General features: G+C 38.5%; 1 protein-coding gene across 3 annotated transcripts; it reads left to right on the top strand.

Annotated features, from left to right (window-relative positions):
* The first annotated feature begins 219 nt into the window (after nucleotides 1-219).
* On the top strand, nucleotides 220-15,955 carry LOC121739395 (serine/threonine-protein kinase meng-po). 3 transcript variants are annotated; one of them, XM_042131848.1, is made up of 9 exons: nucleotides 232-384; nucleotides 600-602; nucleotides 9,180-9,276; nucleotides 9,805-10,066; nucleotides 10,712-10,994; nucleotides 11,296-11,403; nucleotides 12,632-12,825; nucleotides 14,637-14,821; nucleotides 15,074-15,955. In XM_042131848.1, the coding sequence occupies exons 3-9, from the start codon at nucleotides 9,208-9,210 to the stop codon at nucleotides 15,947-15,949; spliced, it is 1,977 nt and encodes a 658-aa protein (XP_041987782.1). In that variant the 5' UTR covers nucleotides 232-384; nucleotides 600-602; nucleotides 9,180-9,207; the 3' UTR covers nucleotides 15,950-15,955. The 3 variants fall into 3 exon arrangements, with proteins under 3 accessions (XP_041987781.1, XP_041987782.1, XP_041987780.1); XM_042131847.1 differs by lacking the exon at nucleotides 600-602 and having other exon boundaries at nucleotides 220-325; XM_042131846.1 differs by lacking the exon at nucleotides 600-602 and having other exon boundaries at nucleotides 232-388.
* The last annotated feature ends 7,684 nt before the right edge of the window (nucleotides 15,956-23,639 follow it).

A 23,639-nucleotide genomic window follows, 5' to 3' on the forward strand; every position in this document is an offset into this window, starting at 1 on the left:
ACGCTATTTAGATATTACGACGTACGACCAGTAATTTTATAAAGCCTGGGTCGAAGAGAATTTAGGTACCCAGGTAATCACTACGTGCCAGGGTTTCAAATCCTTGAAGTCACAGCCACTTTTGCTCATTTTAACAACACTTGAAAAAACACTCCTTTAAAGTGAGAATGTAATAGGTCGTTGATCGTTATATTTCTGTTCCTTGCACTATAGCACTAAAATAACCATCCGGGAGGCAGCCGCACTGTAGAAATAACACGGAGCGCGCGTGTGCCGTGAAACAGTGAGGAAATGTGACATGAAGTGAAATAATTATAGTGACAGTGTTAGTATTGTGATTTTCGTTATTACTTACGTAATAATAACTAACCCAAGTGGTAGTTTGTGGGTACGTAAAATACAGTAACGTCAAAAACTCCAAACAGTACTTACCTGAGTCGAAGCACAAAACTTGATATAATTCTGTGGCCAGACACGACATTTTAATAAAATGCAAACATTTACTTCATATAAAATCAGCGTAAAAACTACGGATCTCAAAATAAAGCGTTATTAACCCTAGTATGTAAATAAATATCTACGTAGTGCAATAGTTGCAGTTGGTTGTGGGTGCAAGTAGCGACCCAAACAGCTTTTAAGGTTTCGTACTTTAAGGAACCCTTATGGATTTTAGGATACATAAACATAATATTGTGCATGCGTTGGTAAGAGAATAAAAATAATAATCACTGTATTTATACGTTGTAAGTACATAAATTAATAAATATGATTTCATTGACATTTCAATGGCATACTATTACGTAGGTGGGTACATAGCACTTACAATAAAGCTTATTTTCGGTAGTGATTTCCCTTTACTCATGCTTTCGGTCATTGTAACTCTGTGCTATTTCTCGGTTTGTTTGCGGAAGGAAATCTGGATTACTTTCTAGTTCCTACTCATCTTATTTTCTTCAGAATAATTTCCTTGCGACAAGACGGCTCTAGCATATTATCAAAGGGATTTCTAGAAAGTAATTTGTTTTCAACATACTACGAGGCCGTACATTTAATTATGATTAAACTTCAATTTAATGAAGAGTTTGACAGATGTTTGAGGCTTAGGTACCTATGTCCAATTTTTCATTTAATTACATTTAAGTAATTAATGTTCCTTATATTATTATGTAGGTAAGTACTAAGTACAATAAATTTACTTAACATGTATTATTAATTAATGTAAAGTACCTATTAAAACAGAATACACGGTAAGAAAACAAATTGATAATAACTTAGGATGTGTATGCGTCAGAAAAGTTGATTCGAAGACAGATCGCGGACCTACGTAAATTGGTCACGTTGTGTCAAACCTAACTACTATATAATCACGAATTACATTGAATTGACATAATTCGACCAACTCACGTTAGTCTGTTAACAGCCAATGCTTAGATGAATGATTGGTCTAGCGCGTGCGCTACGCGCGCGAGACTTATCATTTATCTAAGAGCCAATGATTTTGATGGTATCTACACATATATTGTCCGTGGGAGAGCCATGCTTCGGCACGAATGGGCCGGCTCGACCGGAGAAATACCACGGCCTCACAGAAAACCGGCGTGAAACAGCGCTTTGTTTCGCCGAGTGAGTGAGTTTACCGGAGGCCCTACCCCCCTAGAAATGCCGCAGTTGAAAAACAATTTGTTACCCCAGGAGGGTACCAACTGCGTTGGAGAATCCCTCTCTGGACGTCCAGGCTCAGGAACTCCTGGAACTGAACGTGGACGTCCAGACTGCCCCTCGTATTCTGGGGAGGGCAAAACTGCGCTCCAATCTGCTCGGGGCAAGAGCAAACACACAAAGGCTCCCCCCTCGATATTAAACATGGACTTTTGTAATATCAGGGGATTACACTCCAACCTTAATGCTGTCCATTACCACCTTGAGACGGCAAAGCCGGCTTTGCTCTTTTTAACCGAGACGCAGATATCATCTCCGAGTGACACATCATACCTTTCCCACCCAGGGTATTACCTCGAGCACTCCTTTCTACCCAAAGCTGGAGTGTGTGTGTATATCAGAGATGATATCAGCTCTCGCCGCCTCAGCACTCTTGAGGTCATGGACCTATCAAACTTATGGCTCCGCATAGATTGCGACGACCACCCTCGCGTCTATGCGTGCCTATATAGGTCCCCCGTAGTGGTGACCCCGAGACGGACCGACTCTTGGAGCACCTGCAAGCTGCTTCCCATCCGCAGAGATCATAATACTTGGCGACTTTAATGCCCACCACGCCGACTGGCTCAATTCCAGTAAAACTGATCATGCGGGGAGATCTGTCTGCAACTTTGCCCTTGCGAACGACTTGACACAACTGGTTGCTACGCCTACGCGAATCCCAGATGTGGATGGTCAGAATCCTTCCTTGTTGGACCTCCTACTGACTTCAAATCCTGACGGCTATCAAATATCCGTAACTGCACCACTTGGTTCATCGGATCATTGCCTTGTTAGGAGTTCTGTGCCACTTACGACGGTGTTAAGACAGCGCGCTGTTAAATACCGTCGTGTGTGGCACTACAAGTCAGCAGACTGGGATGGGATGCGGTCGTTTTTTGCATCCTATCCTTGGGGGCACGTGTGCTTCTCGCCGGATGATCCCGACAACACTGCCAACTCTGTTGCCGATGTGGTGATGCAGGGGATGGAACTTTTCATTCCGACCTCTGTAGTGCCAACTGGCGGCAGATTTCGTCCCTGGTTTGGTTCATCCCCCAAAAAAGCTTCTCGCTGGAAGCAGGAAGCTTACCAATCCTGGGCCAACGCAGTGTCTGCTCGGGATTTAAATACCAGCACATATAAAAAGGAGTACAACCTTGCCCCTAGGTCCCTCAAGAAAGAGATTACTCGGGCAAAGCAACAGCACGTCAATAGAATTGGCAAGAGACTTGACTGCCTCCCCTCCGGAACCCGTGCATTCTGGTCTCTGGCCAAAGCTATTGAAGGAAATTTCTGCAAGCCAACCCTACCATCCCTACACGTAGGAAATGGATCGTTGGCCCAAGACGCAAAGGACAAAGCCGATCTTCTGGGCAAGCTCTTTGCGTCAAACTCGACCCTGGATGACGAGGGGCAGAAACCGCCGACCATACCGCGATGCACGAGCATCATGTCGGATATTCGGTTTCATCAGCGCTCAGTGCGAAAAGCTCTCTGTTCCCTTGATATCCAAAAGTCGAGTGGGCCTGACGGAATCCCGCCTATTGTGTTGAAAAAGTGTGCTCCAGAGTTGGCTCCGGTCTTGACGCGTCTTTTTCGGCTCTCCTATTCCAATGGCATCGTCCCGGCTTCCTGGAAGACAGCCTTGGTGCACCCGATCCCCAAAAAAAGTGACCGCTCAAATCCTTCCAACTACAGACCAATCGCTATACCTCTCTCTTCTCGAAGATAATGGAATCCATTATCAATAGCCAGCTTCTTCGATACTTGGACGGCCAGGTATTGCTAAGCGACAAACAATACGGGTTCCGTAAGGGTCGCTCGGCTGGTGATCTCTTGGCATACCTGACTCATCGTTGGGCTCAGGCAATTGGGTCCCCTCCATGGGACTTGGAGGCACGTGTACTGGCTGAGGTGTATTTCCGTACTGCCGAAGTCAAAGAACGTGGAGAACGGGTTCCACCAGACCTGGTAACCCGATGGCGCCGCCAGGCGCGTGTTATACTAATGCGCGCCTGGCAGGACCAGATGGCGTCGCCAACCGCAGGTCGCCAAATAGTGGCGGCAATTCGGCCTGTACTCCAACAGTGGGTGGCAAACGCTCGAGGTGCTCTGACCTACCGAATGGTTCAGGTGCTGACCGGGCATGGTTGCTTCGGTCATTACCTGCACCACACGGCCAGGAGGGAACCAACGCCTTGTTGCCACCACTGCGATCATGATGATGATACCGCACAGCACACGCTCCTGGAATGCCTAGCCTGGGTTGAACAGCGAGCGGTGCTTGTTGCGACCACCGGACTTGACTTAACACTCCCGGCCATAATCTCAAATATTGTTCGTTCGAGACAGGGATGGGACGCAATAGCTACCTTCTGTGAGGAAGTCATGTCACAGAAGGAGGCCGCCGAGCGGGTCAGAGAGGCGGATGTGGCCGCAGACCCAATTCGAAGACGGCGTGGAGGGCGTAGACGCGCTGAACACGAGCGCCAGCTCCCGCCGTAGATAGCACTCAGGCAACGGGCTGGGGAACCCGCTGCCTATTGCACGAGTCCTTTCGGACGTAGAGCGCCCGGTGCCTTGGGCAGCTCTCCCGGAGTAGGCGGCAGCAGACTGCCGCGCGGAGTATCTGCGCGAAAGCAGACGCCGCTAACTGGGCCGCTGCAGTTTTCGCCTCAGGCGGGTCCAGCGGCTCAGCGCCAAGCGGAGGAGAAGGCACGGACGGGTTTTAGTGGGTAGAGCTGCGGTCAATTTACCACCTTGCCGACCGCAGAGAGCCCCACATATCCGCGGCAGGATTTCCCCGTCCCCCGCGGAATGCGTAGGAGCATTTCCCGTCCTTAAAAAAAAAAATGGGCTCAGGCAATTGAGTCGAAGGGAGAGGCATTGGCTGTTAGTTTGGACATTGCGAATTCCATCATACGGGCTGCCCGAGAAATTATGTAAGTGGGTCACTAGTTTCTAAGAAACTAGTGACCCACTTACATAATTTCTCGGGCTACGACCTTTATGCTTCTGTCTGCTAAGCAGACAGAAGCATAAAGGTCGTAGTTGACGGCGAATGCTCGGAAACTCAGTCTGTTAATGCTGGTGTCCCTCAGGGCTGTGTGCTATCGCCTACTCTATTCATACTGCATATCAATGACATGTTACAAACCAACGGCATTCATTGCTATGCGGATGATAGTACAGGTGATGCTGTATATACCGGCTCCCCTAATATTTCTCGGCAAAATGTCACTGAGAGTCGAAACGAACTTGTGTCTAAGGTGGAGAATTAATTCCATATGAGACCGAACCTGCGCCTTGTAGAGAATGCCGCGTCCTGCTCTAACAACGTCATTTCACGTTTGTAAGAGTAGGACGCAACATTCTCGTACGATTGTTTGAGTCTCAAAACCGTTTCGTGGTACGGGCCCAGTTTCCCGTAAACACCTAATCCCCAATTTTGGTGGAAACAAAAATTTCCACCAAAATTATATAAAAAATGCAAGTTGTAGAAATCCACTGTTTAATAAATAGAGCGATTGAAGAGGAAGGTTTATAAGTTTAATAACATTAATTAAATAGTGGAGCAATACATTTTATTGTTGAGGTTTCTAATGTGATTTCGTAAATAATTAAAAAAAATCCGCTTACATTGGAAACGCAGGCTGAACCCTACGAGATTTATCAAAATAATGCACTAAGTACTTATTGTACACAATGAAAAGGTCTACAGAAAAATTAGCGATGGTATAATATGTCTATTGTCTATCTCTTATGGATATCCCACAATAACATTTTTTTGTCATTTACTTATTACTACAAAATTTGTAGTAGCTTCGAAAATTAGCCATTATTTAATGGCTAATTTTCGAAGCGATTTTAACAAATACAGCATTAATCCTTATCAAATTAAAGACTTTAAATACATTGTTGATTTGATATAGATCTATTATATGGGCCTTTACAGCATTTAAATGATTTAAATGATTATTTTTCCGACCCAAATATCGACCAATAGAATTGCACCATTCGACGTCACGTGGTACAACCTACATGGACGTATTATACTGATAATTTTTTGAAAATTTTCTCTGGTAGTTGCTATATATAAAAAACAAATTAAAAATCACTCGCGCTTCGCGCTCGTGATTTTTTAACCTGAAAAACTTGACTCCTTCATTTGTTTGCAACGAACCTATCGGGAAATACCCGATAATTTTGAAGCTCTTGTGGTATTATAAGTCATTATTTTTCCGACCCAAATATCGACCAATAGAATTGCACCATTCGACGTCACGTGGTACAACCTACATGGTATTATACTGATAATTTTTTGAAAATTTTCTCTGGTAGTTGCTATATATAAAAAACAAATTCTAATTCTATTGGCCGACATTTGGGACGGAAAAATAATCCCCCGAATACCACACGAGCTTCAAAATTATCTGCCTGAAAAACTTGACTCCTTCATTTGTTTGCAACGAACCTATCGGGAAATACCCGATAATTTTGAAGCTCTTGTGGTATTATAAGTGAGAATTCATTTTCATCGTTATTTCCATGGAAATAAGATATTTTTCCTCATCGAAATGAAGCCTTCTCAGGCTCTAGAATATCTGTGTAGAAAATGTCATTACAATTGGCGCTTGCCTATACAAAAATAAAAAAATTGTTCTTTCAGCGCTGCTACATTCACATTGAACTCTATTCACTCTATACAGGGGACTCAGACACACGGCACACCCTTAAGTATTATGATTTTATTTTGTTACACCCTGTAAACAACTAACAACGGTTCAAATTATAATCTGCACCCTAAATCATTTAGGTGACCGACTTGGCATACATTCCGTTCGTCCACTGGATCTTCCCACAGTATTGACGTCACTAAACGGTTTAAACTACGATCAGCCGTTGAACTATTAAACTATTTCAATAAAACGCATTTTAACACCCGACCCCGATAAAACAGTAATCACTTTACCAAAAAAAGCGAACATCGACGTCTTTGCATAATATTGGCAAAATTGCATGAAATTGATATGTCCAACAAGTGGCAGTGACCCTTGAATGCAATGCTGCAATAAAAATATGCAATGCAACCACAGAAATGGATCTAGATCCATTTCTGTGAATGCAACTGATATGTTTTAATTGTTATATGTAGCGTACGAATAATTAATTATTCAATAAATAACTAACAAGTATTCTTAAAATTAACCCATCAAGCCCCATCATACGCTCGCCGGTGTGCGAGACACCATAGAATAACAATAGATTTCCTAGAATCCACGATCGAAGGATCTATAGACGAAAGTAAAGAAAGAAACAAGAAACAAATTTTGTAACACATTAAATCGTTCCTATAATATCGTACCACCAACGTAAATATCAGATTTATAATATTTACAAATATGTTACGATTCACATCTAAGGAATTTCTAATACAGTTCGACCATTTTCCTATAATTTTGGGGAGACGGTTGCGATTAACAACTTGAACAAATTGGCTTTATCGAATTGAATTATAATAACTAGATAATCTAGATATTATTTATACATACAGGGTGTAACAATACTAAGTGATAACATTTTAAACTTTCGCGTTGCATTATAATGAAACTTTTTAATCGGGACTTAACGCGACTTATTTAAGTAGTAATGCTACTACGAGTACATACTTTTTCTCGACGTTTCGGCCGTGTTGCAACGGCCGTGGTCACGAGGGGACTGCAGGAGCGCGACGTCTTCGTTTGCACCGGGCGGTCGGTTCTACGACTACCCTCGAATTGTCCAATATTTGTGTTCCAATACACTGAAAGTCAGTAGGTTCACTGCGACACACAACACTAACTGTATCCGGGTTTACACTTGTAGACACAGGTGACACACGCGGTTTGCACTTATTGATCACTGGATTCCAGGCGGGCGACAATTTAAATCCGTCCTCACGATTGAAATTTTTGTACTTTTTAATTTCAATTGCTTCACGTATTACTCTCGTGTGGTAATGACGATCCGTAGAGAGGATTTTAGGGTCGTGTAGCTCCATCCAGTGATTAGTCCCCATATCAAGCAGATGTTCTGCTACCGCGGATTTATTTGTCTGGCGATTTTTCACTGCGGCTATGAGAACGACGTCGCGCTCCTGCAGTCCCCTCGTGACCACGGCCGTTGCAACACGGCCGAAACGTCGAGAAAAAGTATGTACTCGTAGTAGCATTACTACTTAAATAAGTCGCGTTAAGTCCCGATTAAAAAGTTTCATTATAATACTAAGTGATGATACTTTAGGGAGTGAATGTGCCCCCCAAGCGTCATGAATTTTTCCATACACAAGTGAAAGAAAGTTACTCTTTTTAGCGCTGCTCTATACAGGTTGTAACAAAAATAATTGATAATACTTTAGGATGTGTACGTGTTCCTTGTAGAGAGTTCACTGTGAAAGTGGCAGCACTGAAAGACAAAATTTTTTTGAAAAAAAAATGATCGTCTTTTAGAGCTGCTACTTTCACAGTGAACTCACTACAAGGAACACGTACACACCCTAAAGTATTATCACTTATTTTTGTTACATACTGTAGGTATAGGGGGTAAAGTACTATCACTTAGTTTTGTTACACCCTGTATACCCGTAAAAGCTTTTAAACCCGTAAAAGATTTAATAATATGAGAACTAAATAATGAAAAATGTTAATTAACTTATCTTCACGCTTAATAGCTAATGACTAAGCCATGTAGATTGTAGGTATAATTCTCCTAAGACATGCCACTCAAAAACGTAAAGCATTCTTCAGCTTGTAACAAAACATGTACTTCCTGTCTCACAATGAAGACAATGAATGAGACAACTCGGTAAAATAAAATTGGTGACGTCATAGTGACGTCAGTGCAGCTGTCTGGATCTGGAGTAGACATCACGACCTGGCTAACGGCCAAGAGCATTCACTCAACGAAATGTGAAATGGGGACGATGTTAAATCTATTCGGCAGTCTATAAAACATTTCCTTGCAAACGAACAACACATAAATTGTAACAATGACGTGAAGTTAGGTAACTCTCTAAAGTAAGGTATTTTTACACAGAGATTTTTATTAAGCCAAAGAAGTCAATCCAATAAAATATTTAATAGGATACGCACAACACATGAATATTAACAATGATGTAGAGTTAGGTAACTCTCTAAATGAAGGTCATTTTACTAATTACAGAGAGGATGATAAATCGAAAGCACTTAATCCAATACAATATTTTCTTGCATACGAAAAAAATATAAATTTTGACAATGATGTAGTTTTAGGTATCTGAAAGTGTCTTTACACTTTACAAAGAGATTAATAAATCGAAAGAAATAGTAAATGCAATTAAGTAAATATTTCTTAACATACGAGAAATACGTTAATTACTTTACGGAATGGTAAACGTGTTATTGTAAGAAAGGTAAAGATAACTAACGAGGTAGCTTACTGAAGTGGGGTCTTTGTTACAGAGAGGACAATGAATTCAAAGGACCAAAGATGAATGACGGCAATAGGAGAGCTCTTACTGGCTCCATACACAAAATAAGAGAATTTGAATTAGAAAAAGTGAGTATGAGTAAGAACAAGCATGAGTTTCCCTAAACTCCATATCATCTAACAGCTAACTTATTACATGTACGAAATCATATACGTAAGTCCTAATGTAAAATAAAGTTTTAAGACTTGTCAAGCAGGATTTTTGGCGACGTACACGTACATAGTCACCTTAGACCTTACACTTTAGATTCATATTACCTATGACAGGACTTATTGTAAATACCATGAAGTGTGAGCGTGATCTCATATTTAAATTTATCAGGCTTAATTAATTAATCACTGTGTCATTTAATCATTTGTTATTCTGCTAATCACCTGCCGCTTATATTTCTGCATATTTCACGTTCTATTTCATAATCTAATTAATCAACAATTCCTAAAGTCTTTCAACTAAATAGTTCTAACCACTGACCAATATTGATATAATTTTCTATATTAGTTTCTTTTACATTTTTTATTCTATTTTACTGCTATCCATTTTATTTGGATACTTGAATGATGTGCTACGGTTTAATGTAAACCATCATTAATTTACAGGTTTCCCTCGTTGAAGAGTTTGATATATTGCAAATAGTCGGGGAAGGATGGTTCGGAAAAATTTTGCTCGTGGAACATAGAGCTTCAGACACTGAGATTGTCTTGAAGGCTCTACCAAAACCCTACGTGTCCATACGAGATTTCTACCGGGAGTTTCACTACAGTCTACATTTGAGTGCTCATAAGAATATCGTAACTACGTTCGATGTCGCTTTCGAAACTGCCGGGTTTTACGTATTCTGCCAAGAGTACGCACCGTTAGGTACGAATCAGTTCCTATTATTGATATAATTCAAATGAATTGATTAAACACTGCGTAAATTCGGTCCTAATGCACGTGTTTACGGACGGTTGGATTGCAGCCAAAGACGGATGAATCTGCATCCATTAAATTATTCACGATAACACCAATTACAACTATGATATAGGTGTATTTGAAAGCTTATCTAAATTCTAAAAATATCTCTTGCTTTACACACAGTCACACTGTCAGGTATAATAAGCGATTTTATTAAACGAGATTCGATTTTATGAAGCACGACTTGTTTTATCTCCTCACATTGTATCTTCAGTCTCAATAATATCAACATTTCTAACAATTTTGAAATATTTTATACTTCTATGTTCTGATTGAGACTGGTCGTTTAATATTAATGGCGCTGGCATTCAGTAGCCAGCCATTCGTGAGATTCAACTATTCCAAGTATTTGGGTGTATGTCCAACCGAGTCCAACGCAAACTATACATCAATCAGAGATGAAATGGCTCCTTTAACTACTTCATCTTGACTGACTTCTTATGTAGGTATATTTTTATATTCTATCAACACTATGATTCCTAAGCCAGCTTCACTCACTTAAACCAAAGTTCTTTTAAGATTTATTAAATATTAAATGTTATATTCCAGGTGATCTGACATCAAACATGTTTGATACTGGTATCGGTGAAATCCACACCAAACGGGTAACAAAGCAGCTAGCAGCGGCATTGGAACATCTCCACCAAAGGGACCTAGTGCATCGAGATGTGAAATTAGATAATATTTTAATATTTAAAACAGACTTTTCTAGAATTAAGCTATGTGATTTCGGCGAGACAAGGAAAGTAAACTCTGTGGTGAGAAGACGGAACGAATGGTTGCCGTACTCCCCGCCGGAGGTGCTACGGCTGTCGATGGATAGTTCTTATAAGTAAGTGAAAAAGAATTAAAATTTAGACAGAATTCTTAGGCATTCAATGAAGGTTTAAGTATAGAACAGTTGCTGACAGGGGTCAGGACCTTTATGTAGACAAAGATTCGAGGGAAAACAACTAAACAGACAAAAGTATAACGATTAAAGATATAAGCCAAGCATTACTGAGTTGAGCTTAGAGCAAATGACCGATAGCCTAAATAATAGCCAATGTCTAATAGAACATAGAAGTAGACAAGTTCGAAGTCCTAGATAGAGTAACTCCCAAATACCTCTATAATTTGTGTCCTTATTTCAGAGCCTTGGTCAGCCACGATATATGGCAGTTTGGAGTAGTTATTTTTATATGTTTGACGGGCTGTTTGCCGTGGCAGAAAGCGTCGTTTGATGATCCTAGATATTTAAGGTAAGAAAATCATTGAAAAACACTACATTTTTATCAGTAAAGCACATTGTAAGTACCTAGGCTAGGTACTTGAGAGAAACAAAAAGATACCAAAGATGTAGTGACATAGAAAGTACAAGAAATGATATTGTATTTGAATACTCCATTACCACATACAAGGTCACGTAGCAACGAAATATTCTGGAGCATTCTTAGAACAATACAATAGTTTAGACAAACAACCATGAGCAATTTCTGAACAATCTTCAGCAGATGGTTAGATAACTCCAGCCCGACAGCCCGTGGAAGTGTGGATTTTGTTTGTTTTTATCGGTCTATTTATACTTGGACGATAGAATAATGATGCATGCGTGGTATGAAATGTAGGCCACGATGTTTACTTGGCCTTCGACAAGGGCATCAAACTGCGTGTTTTATTGGACTTCATCATGAAAATATCACTTCCTCCCAATGCACTCTTTTTTACTTTTAATTTCAGAATTCCCTTTTAAGAGTAGGTACGTACTACCTTGTAGGTAATGGGATACAAACTAGGACTAGGTACCGAATAGGAAAAATTGAGTACTTACTGCAATGTTTTCACGCTGGAGGACAGCACCAGCTCAAAGTTTTATTCGACGTTTGATAACGTTTCTGTCGATAATCTGATATGGCGTGTGCAACATCTCGGATTTTAGTCGGATTATTATTTACCAATTACCATACGTGCTAGTAGCGCTCTCTGCTCCGACCTTTTTTTTTATAAATAAGGGGGCAAACGAGAAAACGGGTCACCTGATTGAAAGCAACTTCCGTCGCCCATGGACACTCGCATCAGAAGAGCTGCAGGTGCGTTGCCGGCCTTTTAAGAGGGAATAGGGTAATAGGGTAGGGGAGGGTAGGGAAGGGAACAGGAGAGGGTAGGGAAGGGAAAAGGGTAGGGGATTGGGCCTCCGGTAAACTCACTCACTCGACGAAACACAGCGCAAACGCTGTTTCACGCCGGTTTTCTATGAGCCCGTGGTATTTCTCCGGTCGAGTCAGCCCATTCGTGCCGAAGCATGGCTCTCCCACGTAAAACCTTTGCGTAATATTCCGTATTAGAGTGCTCTCTAATAGGGAATATTACAAAGCAAAGCTCTACCCGTAAGTTCTATTCTAACTGGAATATCCTCCTTTCTTCTGATTTTTTTTCTTATTAAAAGAAATAACGAACTCCAATTTTTTTTAATATGCTGTATTGTTTCAGTTATTATAATTGGTATAATAGTTCGAATCCATTGAAGAAACAACCGAAGTTATGGAAAATGGTGTCTTCTAAAGCTCAAAAGATGTTCAAGAGATTGGTTGAACCGCGAGTGGAAAAGAGAGCAGCTAATTTTAACGACCTACAACGTTATATGGATGATAGATGGATGGCTAAAGGCTACACGGATAGAGTTCGTAAGTAAATTCTAAAGTTTAGTCATTATGGCAAATGATACAAACGTTTGACTTATTGTTACTTGTTTCTGTCTGTTTCGGAAACGTTGGAAAAGTTGATAGAGATGGACGGACACTGAATTAATTGATTTTATTATATTTATTCAATACTTAACATTGACTTAAAGATGAAAATTTTCTAAAAAATCTTTGTTTATTATAATCTGTACAAAGACTGGAGGACCATTCATTCCAAGTAACCTTTACCAAAAATGTAAATCTATGAATAGACACAAAAGTAAATATCCAAACAACGTCATTAGTTGTATAACTAGATATAAAATGTTTATCGTCATAAAATACGACTTCAATACTAAACAGCTACATAGTCTCTAAGCGAAATTAAATAATTAAAAGCGTTCTCGTTTTATTATCGTAATTTAACACGTTGGTGGACAGTACAAGTTAAGAATTTCTTCCTAAATGACACTTCTTATTCTCATACATTGCCTATGGGCGTAGTGTCAATGCGGTTGTATGTACAATGTTGTTGAGTGACAGAACGCCTATAGGCGCTTACGTCTATGAGCGTACTGTCATGTTGCATGTCATGAAAACTACGCATAGGGACTACACGCCTATAGCCGTAAAGTTGATTATACAGATAATAGTAATAAAACCAGTATTTTATATATAAATTTGTTTAATAATAATCACAAAATTAATCAGCCTCTTTTATAATTAACAAGTTGCTAATATAATCATCTTTTTATCTTGCCTGTATTGAAATTCAAATAAAACATTAAAACTCTTTTAGCTTTAGAATAATTGTTCATACCGTCGCCCTGACATAGTGTAGGTAAATATCGGATGATAATACATTGCTTTGGTTAAAGTAAAAAGGTTCCTTTGTTTAGGACATTTTATATGACCTTTCAGAAGGCTAAGTCCTAGAAATTTCAGCATTTCTTCATAATTGGTTTCACGAAAGACAGCTTTGCGGCTATATCTTGTATGTGGTTTGTTAGTTTGGCACAAAGATTTACCATAATTATTAGTACATATTACCAGATATTCAACGAAATTCCGTGGAAAAACTAGATGAAAAAAGTCCATAACATTTTCTATGTTATCAATTCAACTTCATTGAACAATTCTAACAACCGTTTTTGTTCCCTTTCGTACGGATCTCCAGGCGCCATCTGTAGATAAATTCATTATTGTTTCAATACCAAAAAACTGCATTCAAAACAAGCAACTACTAATATTAGAAGCACAATTACCTTATACGTAAGTTACATGAATTTAATTTGAATGTTTCGATAAATAAAAACACAAAAATACGTTGATAACTTACCACTCGAACCGTTATTTGCGCGCGAAAGTATGAGGTGACACTAATCCTCCCGCCGACGCGCACTACGTGACTAAATGTATGAAAACACGACGCCCACGAGCGTACTGTGCGGGGAGAGGGGTACCGGAATTCTGTCAATATGTGTGTAACTTGACATGTTGTAGAACTATGTACGATGACAGTAGGAAAGCCGCATTACTTTTGCGGTGACACTACAACATGTTCTTCCTTGTAAAAGTATTGAAAATCACACGCCCTCAGACGTACTGCCGTGACACGAGTAATAACTATGACGTCTACAGGCGTTCTGTCGTATCATTATTTACTATCTGAACGTCCGTGGACGTTACTGTCCATCAATGTGTTAAGGTTATTCTTGTATAAGATAATTAGTTATTCAAGATTTATCTTTCGAAATAATCAGTCTCAATGAACAGAATTGTGATAGTAATACTCAAAATAACTTTTTTTTCAGCTGGAGGTGATATAGATGAGCTCTGTCCGTCCATGTACAGTTTCCACAGTGATCCCAACGAGAAGAATATTCTACTGAAACACTTCCTCGACAGCGGCATTGAGACTACCGTGGACAGAAGAGCTAAGAAGCAGAGGATACGAGAGTGGATACAGAATAGCGTGATTGAGGAAGCTGATGAAGAGGTAAATTCTTAATATTATGAATGCTAAAGTGTAGTGATCTTCATTTTATTATCTCTCCAGATCCAGACCGCTGAATCGATTGAGATGTAATGTTGTTATGCAAATTACTCTGAATCATAGGAAAAAACAGATTTTATTACGTAGAAACGCGGTACGGTATCCTCGCGTTGAATTTCTGCGCGATGAAATTGCGCACTATGTTTAATATCGAATGACGAATCTAAGAATAATGTCTTTTATTTCATCTTACAGGAAGAAAGCAATGAACCGAGCACATACGAAGACAGTGATGTCGAGCTAGAAGACAGATCGAGACCACATCCCCTAGACGAAAGTCACAGAGTAACACTACGGTATGACACAGAGAAACACATAAACCCAAGAACAGGGGAAGTAATCGAAGGCGTTAAAAGACAGGACAAGAATCAACTCTCGTACGACGTCCAAAATATAGAACCGGTAGCACCAGCGAACGTCACAAGAAGATACGGTATGAAAGAAGAATCTACACCGAGCTCAACTAAAGACAGCGCGTACGGCTCCATAGAAGCAGCTAACAATGGTGCTTACAATCAGGAAAAAGCAACAAATTCACGCGTAGATAGAAGAGGATCACAGAACTCTCCCAGTAGATCTTTGAGCTCCGTATCCCTTCAGAACAAAGTACCTTTATCAGCCCCAGTACAAAGATTCCAAAAGAGCGAAGAAGTATATTCACAGGAGCTTGAAAGCATACAAGGCAGCGCATCTACCGTGCAGTCGATAGTCAACTCATCTAGATCAAATAGTATACAAAGGAAAGGCTCATTCGAATATTCTAATTCCGTAAACAATGATGAAGATAACGGTATGAACCGATCTAATACAGTAAATTCTGCTAACCAAAACGGATACTACACTGAACAGTCACAAAATCAGCCGTATGTGTCAATGAAAAATTCAGTTTACGAAACGGTCCGCAATGACAACCAAGCCAAATCAGAGAAAACCCACGAAGTCCCAGAAAGCCCTTACACCTCAATGCTAAATATAGTGCAAGGACAAATAAAAATAAGCCCCCACGCTAGCGATGTTAATAAGAATGTTGTTAATGTTTCAGTTACACAAGTTAATCGAAATAAAAATTAAGTTTTTATGACGAAGAAAGCTTTAAAATTTTATTAAGTATTTTATTATTTTAACCTTGCTATTTCATACAGATCTCTGAAAGCTAAATTTGGCTCCGTATTTATGCCTTTAAATAGTACCTAGTAATATGTGGAAAAATAACAAAGTGCAGGTTTATAGTTTTGATCTACAAACTACGAATAATAAAGTTCCTTAGTTTTTATTATTCGTATTTCGTAGATCAAAACTATAATTCTGGCTATAGACAAGGTTGCTACACGTCGATTTTTTGAATTTGCCGCCTGCATTTACTCGACACTGGCCATGGTTTTATAGCCGAGGTGCCATAATTAAAAAAAAAGAACCAAGAAACTAAATGTAAAAAAAAAAAAAAATGCCGTTGCTTTAATGGTTGCTATGGAAAGAGTTTCTTGTCTTTGTCCACTGAAACTCAAGTCGATGGGTGGTGCCATGCTCGGGAATAAGATATGTAGACATGGGAAAGAAACTATTACTTTCTTCCGAAGAATCGACTGGGAAACCCCGTGCTAGCTACGCTGGTAATCACAGAAATACCACTTAACGAAATTCGTGTCGTGGCTGACGTGCTATTCGACCACAACGCGTTGTGGTAATCGAGAAAAGCCATGACGCGTTCTGAGCATTTAAAAACAGCCACGACGCGAATCCGTGTTGTGGCCCTAATGAAAACGGCCACGACGCGTTCTGAAAACAGGTTACTCAGGCGCTATAAAATTACTCAGGAGTAATTTTATAGCGCCCAAGTGTGTGCGCAATACACAAGAGCACTCTGGTTTCAAAGAAACTAGGCCAGTTACGCAGGGGTAATTTTATAGTAGATACGTGGGAGAGCCATGCTTCGGTACGAATGGGCCGGCTCGACAGGAGAAATACCACGTTCTCACAGGAAACCGGCGTGAAACAGCGCTTGCGCTGTGTTTCGCCGAGTGAGTGAGTTTACCGGAGGCCCAATCCCCTACCCTATTCGCTTCCCTACCCTCCCCTATTCCCTTCCCCTCCCATTCCTCCCCATCCCTATTAACCTATTCCCTCTTAAAAGGCCGACAACGCACCTGCAGCTCTTCTGATCCTGCGAGTGTCCATGGGCGACGGAAGTTGCTTTCCATCAGGTGACCCGTTTGCTCGTTTGCCCCCTTATTTCATAAAATAAAATAAAAAAATAGTGCCCAAGTGTGTGCGCAATACAAAAGAGCACGTTACGCAGGAGTAATTTTAAAGTACCCAAGTGTGTGCGCAAGAGCACTCTGGTTTCAATGAAACCAGGCCAGTTAAGAAGGAGTAATTTTATAGTGCCCAAGTGTGTGCGCAATACACAAGAACACTCTGGTTTCAACGAAACCAGGCCAGTTACGCAGGAGTAATTTTATAGTGCCCAAGTGTGTGCGCAATACACAAGACAATATACAGGGTGTAACAAAAATAAGTGATAATACTTATTTTTGTTACACCTGTCACAAATACCTTGTAGAGAGTTCACTGTGAAAGTAGCAGCGCTGAACGACCAAACGACCGAAAGGGCCCGAGCGTCACGAGTTTCCCCTCCCATACAAAAGTGAAAAAAAAAATTCGTCTTTCAGAGCTGCTACTTTCACAGTGAACTCTCATTTTCAGAAATTGTCTTTTTATTCGTGTTTTATTGATAATCGATAAATTGAAAAATATAACTATTCCTGACATCTATTGCCGGATAATAATACTATTTTGCGAGCAACTAATTGTTTTAACGACCAGCAGATGGCGTTATTAAGTAACACAAAGTCAATGAGTGTTTGCTATACCGAGCAAAGCTCGGTCATCCAGGTACTACTTATTACATAAACTTATAATATACTAACTACTAAGTTTATGATATATTATACCGCAGCCATTTCGGCAACCGGCGCCGCCCGGCAGCGGAGGCACTCCCAATTTTTTTTCGTAAGTACATTTTGTAATACATACGTGGTAATCCATACTATCCATACTAGTAATATTATAAATGCGAAAATATCTCTGTCTGTCTGTCTCGCTTTCACGCCAAAACTACTGAACCGATTGCAATGAAATTTTGTACACAGTTATTCTAGAGTCTGAGAAAGGACATAGGCTACATTTTAATGTGGGAAAATATCTTATTTCCATGAAAATATCGATGAAAATTAATGCGCATTGCGCGTGGCCAGCGCTCATCCCGGGGGTCCTGGGTTCGAGTCCCGCAGGCGGAACAAAAAGTTTTCAATGTTCCTGGGTCTTGGATGTGTATTAAAATAATATTTCAAAAATCTTAAATATATTTTATGTATAATATTATAAAAAATCCAGAAATATATCGATGCAATGAACATTTTAGTTCTAATACGATTCAACAGATGGCGTTTTATATTTTACTTCATTGTAACATAGAACTAATCATACTTATTAGTTATTTATGTTTTTGTTTATAGTTTTTAATACGTTAGAATATTATGTTTAATAATATTATCACATGGTATAATAATAATCAATCTATCTTATCTTATAGAACTCCTACTGCATTTCTAAGGAGTTCGAGTGTACCGTGTTGGCCTATATTCCATCCAGAAAACATATCAATGCAATCAATATTTTAATTCTAATATATGAAAACAGATGGCGTTTTAATTTTTACTTCATTATTGTAACAGAACTAATCATACCTACTTTATTATACAGGGTGTCCCAGAACTCAACGTCAAGCCGAAACGGGGCGACAGGATTGATTGTAACCATCATAAGAAAAATCACAAAAAAAACTATCCTATGCAATTTGAAAATTATGGGCATTTAAGAAAAACCTAAAAATTTGGTCAAACTGTAACCATTTTTCGGTTATTGTGGTTAATTTTTATTACTTTTGTTCATTTAAACTTTGGAATCGTAAACCTAAATAACATTTCTAGAATCACAGTCAAAAATAATGACACAATTGCCCCAAGTTTCCTAGAATTAAGACTATTTGTTAAACAATGAATTTAAAATTTTCAAAATTTGTCAACTTTGAAAGGCCCTCCTTTAAAAAAAATGTACTAGAGTGCCTTGGCAAGTGCCATAAAAAGTTGGCGCATTTAGTCAGAATTGTAAAATGGTACAATACCTGTTAGTTTCGTACTAAAAAAATGAGTAAAAAATTAAAAACCTCAAGTAACCCGATTTTTGCTAACCCATTTTAGTCAGTTAAAACGTTTTTTATTCGCACAAGCTCTTAGTAGGTTCTTAATTTTAAGGCAAAATGATGAGAGAGATGGGTAGTGGACATGTTTGCCATGAGTGAGCAAGACAGTCCCGCCACTTTTACGAAAGTCAACAAAAGTAAAATCAATAAAATAATGAAAAATCTTGCCCTAGTTTAGTTTAGGTTTATTGGAATAAAAGTCAGATAGGGAAATAACATTTTTTATTACAACAAATGTTCAAATTGTTTACCATCAGCCTCAATACCACACCCTACATCTTCTTATAAAAGATCTACTTATTAGCCGGGCATATCCTCGAGAGTTGATGTCCTCAGCAGCTTGAGAAATTCGTTCACGCAGCTCGGCTACGCTCTCAATGGGCTTCGAATAAACTTTTTCTTTGAGAACGCCCCATTAAAAAAAATCCAGTGGATTTAAATCTTGGGAACGGGCTGGCCACGAGATAGTGCCTGAACGTCCAATCCACCTTTCCGGATATTCCTGGTTAAGGAAATCTCTTACTTGTACTGCGTAATGTGCTGGGCAGCCATCTTGTTGATACCACATGTGGCGACGATCTGTTAGTGGTACGTCCTCTAACAAAGTTAGTAAATTTTCTCGTAAAAAATGTAGGTAATTCGTGCCATTCAAGCTCTCAGGCAGCTCAAAAGGCCCAACAATTTTGCCGTTTAAAATTCCGGTCCACAGGTTTACTTTAAAGCGATACTGGGCTGGGTTCTGTCTTCTCGCATTAAATGTGGATTCTCCACATGCCACTCGTGAAAATTGTGTAAGTTTATGTAACCATCTTTTTTGTAATAAAAAATGTTATTTCCCTATCTGACTTTTATTCCAATAAACCTAAACTAAACTAGGGCAAGATTTTTCATTATTTTATTGATTTTACTTTTGTTGACTTTCGTAAAAGTGGCGGGACTGTCTTGCTCACTCATGGCAAACATGTCCACTACCCATCTCTCTTATCATTTTGCCTTAAAATTAAGAACCTATTAAGAGCTTGTGCGAATAAAAAACGTTTTAACTGACTAAAATGGGTTAGCAAAAATCGGGTTACTTGAGGTTTTTAATTTTTTACTCATTTTTTTAATACGAAACTAACAGGTATTGTACCATTTTACAATCCTGATTAAATGCGCCAACTTTTTACGGCACTTGCCAAGGCACTCTAGTACATTTTTTTTAAAGGAGGGCCTTTCAAAGTCGACAAATTTTGAAAATTTTAAATTCATAGTTTAACAAATAGTCTTAATTCTAGGAAACTTGGGGCAATTGTGTCATTATTTTTGACTGTGATTCTAGAAATGTTATTTAGGTTTACGATTCCAAAGTTGAAATGAACAAAAGTAATAAAAATTAACCACAATAACCGAAAAATGGTTACAGTTTGACCAAATTTTTAGGTTTTTCTTAAATGCCCATAATTTTCAAACTGCATAGGATAGATTTTTTTTGTGATTTTTCTCATGATGGTTACAATCAATCCTGTCGCCCCGTTTCGGCTTGACGTTGAGTTCTGGGACACCCTGTATATTATTGTTTGCTGTTGCCTAGCTGTTGCCCGCGACTTCGTCCGCGTGGACTTTAGTTTATAGCGCGCGGTGTCAACAAAATTTGTGTCAAATTTAAAAACTTTTTAAAACCCTGGTAAATGGTACCCCTCTTAGGGCCGCGCTACACCGGAATGGCAGTGCTGAAAGTGCTCGCCTCGCCGCTGCCATTCCGGTGTAGCGCGGCCCTTAATTAATCAAAATACCCAAAAACAGCTGTGCAGTGTGCACATAATCTATACTAATATTATAAATGCGAAAGTATCTCTGTCTGTCTGTCTGTTTGTCAGTCTCGCTTTCACGCCAAATGCCAAAACTACCGAAACTATTGTAATGAAATTTTGTATACAGATAGTCTAAAGCCTGAGAAAGGACATAGGCTACTTTTTTACTGGAAAAAAGGTTGTAAGGGGGTAAAAATGCATAAATTTGTTCAAATTAAGTTAGTTCCAAAAATTCATAATAGATGGCACCGTGCGTCTTCTACATCGCGCTAACGCTTGTCCAACATCTTCCTATAAGAGGTGGTATCATCATACATTCGAGATTCGGTTTCTTTCGATTATATACAGTGACGTAACCTTAATCCTATCAATGATAAATAGTTTATGGGTAAAGTTGTGTAATTGGGGGGCTAAATAAGCTTTAAAATTTGGCATAAATATATAAAGTTTAATTTAAAAAAAATGAAATATTAAGTGCACACTGCACAGCTGTTTTGATTTAAGGAGTACCAGAGTTTTTTTTATAAAAGCTTTTGACAGAGTAGACAGAATTATATGTCTATTGTGCTTTTGACACCAATTTTGTTGACATCGCGCGCTATAAACTGAAGTCCACGCGGACGAAGTCGCGGGCAACAGCTAGTAATTTATAAACCAGTTTTTAGGGTTCCGTACCCAAAGGGTACCTCAAGAACGGTAATAGCTAGAGTTGAAATTTTTACAGATGACTCTCTTCTGTTGCCGCTATAACAACAAATACTAAAAACGAAATACTTAAATAAATAAAATTTAATTGCAAAGAAATAATAATAAATGTTAAGAATAATAGGATAGAAATCTAAACACTAAAATACAATCTAAAATATACAGATATATTATATATACAAACTTTAAATATAAAACTATAAAAAGAAAAACTTGAATACTTAAATTAAATTAAATATTTAAGAGGGGCGATATTAATGATGACAAGTAGCCTTGTGAAATGTTCACAAAATACTCAATTTTATTTAAGTATAATTTAATAATTAATACAGTTTAATAAAATTTAAATAAAATTAATAATTAAGTCCCATACAACAAACGTGAATTTTTAAACATTTTTTGCTCGGTATTAATGATGACAAGAGGTAGCCACCTGAAATGTTCACAAAATACTTAATTTTATTTACTTTAAATAAGCTTTAAATACTTTAATAATTTAATAATTATTATCCAACTCGCACTTGACCGATTTTTATTTTTATGCTTTTATAGTAACCCAAACTTGACTGACCGATGATAACACAAGCATTAACTATCAAACAACCACACAACGTGCTCAGGTTGTGGGATATACTAGGGCTCGCTTCGCTCGCCCAGATTATAAAAGGTACTTGCAATAAAAAACCAAATAATGTTTATGCCAAAACTTTATTTCAACAATCTTTTCTTATGCTAGTAAAGGCTAAGGTAATATTTACAAGGCTTCAATATACGGCAAGGTAAAAAATATCGTATCAGCTTATAGCATTGACTTCAATATTATGATTATCACAAACATGATACACTTAGCTCCATACACGATAAACATACTTACGTATTGACTATGTAAATTTAAGTATAAAATATACAACCTTCTCCTAAACTACCTTATGTACGTCCGTTTTCACCAAATGCTTCCTAACGTCAATTCCTTCCTAATGCGTCTTCTAAAGGTACCATATAGTGAAAGAGATCTTATGTATATGGCTTATACATAAGATCTCTAAAGATTTCACCAGAAGGCGTGGTTATAGTTAAAGTTAAATATGGCGTCCAAACACCCTATATTCTCATACGACATCTGTCAATTTTTCCGGTTATAGTTAAGGTTAAAGTCAAAGTTAGTTGGTGCAACCCAGTCTTAGAGATTAAGGCCTTGGCCACACCACAGAATACATATTAGTTTAACAAGCCACACATAGATGTTTAAGAATAATAAGAATTTTATTAACATTCATATATGTTTAAGAATAATAATAAGTAACATGACCCTAAAAGACCATTGGGAATATTTGGCGATAGCATATAGTTGGTGAAAACGGGCATTAAACTTTTGTTTTATTAGCTAATAAATAACCAATGACTATAAGTTAACAAGTTTGTTTAGATATTTACCGATAATGATCCTTACTTGATTCTAAAGGCTTTGTTAAAGGTAAAATAAGTTGGGTTTTGAGATTATAATTATTATCTTAAGAAAGTTACCACATATTCTTCTATTTATCAATATTGATATAGGAAAAAAAAGCATTCTTCACACACCCTACTGCTTAGTCCAAAAGCCCAAGCAAGAAGAATTTATGCAAAAAAAATATTAATTGACGAATACATGCGTTTTTTAATTTTAATTAATTTTCCTTTTATGTCATCTAACTTAGTTTTAAAAAGGCTTGTACTTGGCTTCTGAGGGGTTAGTGCGAGTTTTATTCGATCCGACGCATCGAAAACGTTTACGCGAATTTATATGGGATCAAAGCAGTATCCACGTTAGCCAGTAGATGGCGCTGCTTTGATTCCATATAAATTCGCGTTAACGTGCTCGATGCGTATGATCGAATAAAACTCGCACTAACACCTCTGTTGTCTCTTTGCTCGTTTAGAATTGAAGTGACATAAATTGGGTTCTTCAATTTTATTTACAGAATAACCATAGACTAAAGAAAATATGAATAACTTAAAATTA

This window comes from Aricia agestis, chromosome Z, assembly GCF_905147365.1.
Source record: "Aricia agestis chromosome Z, ilAriAges1.1, whole genome shotgun sequence".
In the NCBI taxonomy this organism is placed as follows: Eukaryota; Metazoa; Arthropoda; class Insecta; order Lepidoptera; family Lycaenidae; genus Aricia; species Aricia agestis.

Bases quoted from the DNA above. Each gene is read 5' to 3' on its own strand.
- LOC121739395 (XM_042131847.1), top strand. From the start codon at position 9,208: ATGAATGACGGCAATAGGAGAGCTCTTACTGGCTCCATACACAAAATA. The intron at 9,277-9,804 runs GTGAGTATGAGT...ATTAATTTACAG, and splicing joins GAGAATTTGAATTAGAAAAA to GTTTCCCTCGTTGAAGAGTT. The intron at 10,995-11,295 runs GTAAGTGAAAAA...TCCTTATTTCAG, and splicing joins TCGATGGATAGTTCTTATAA to AGCCTTGGTCAGCCACGATA.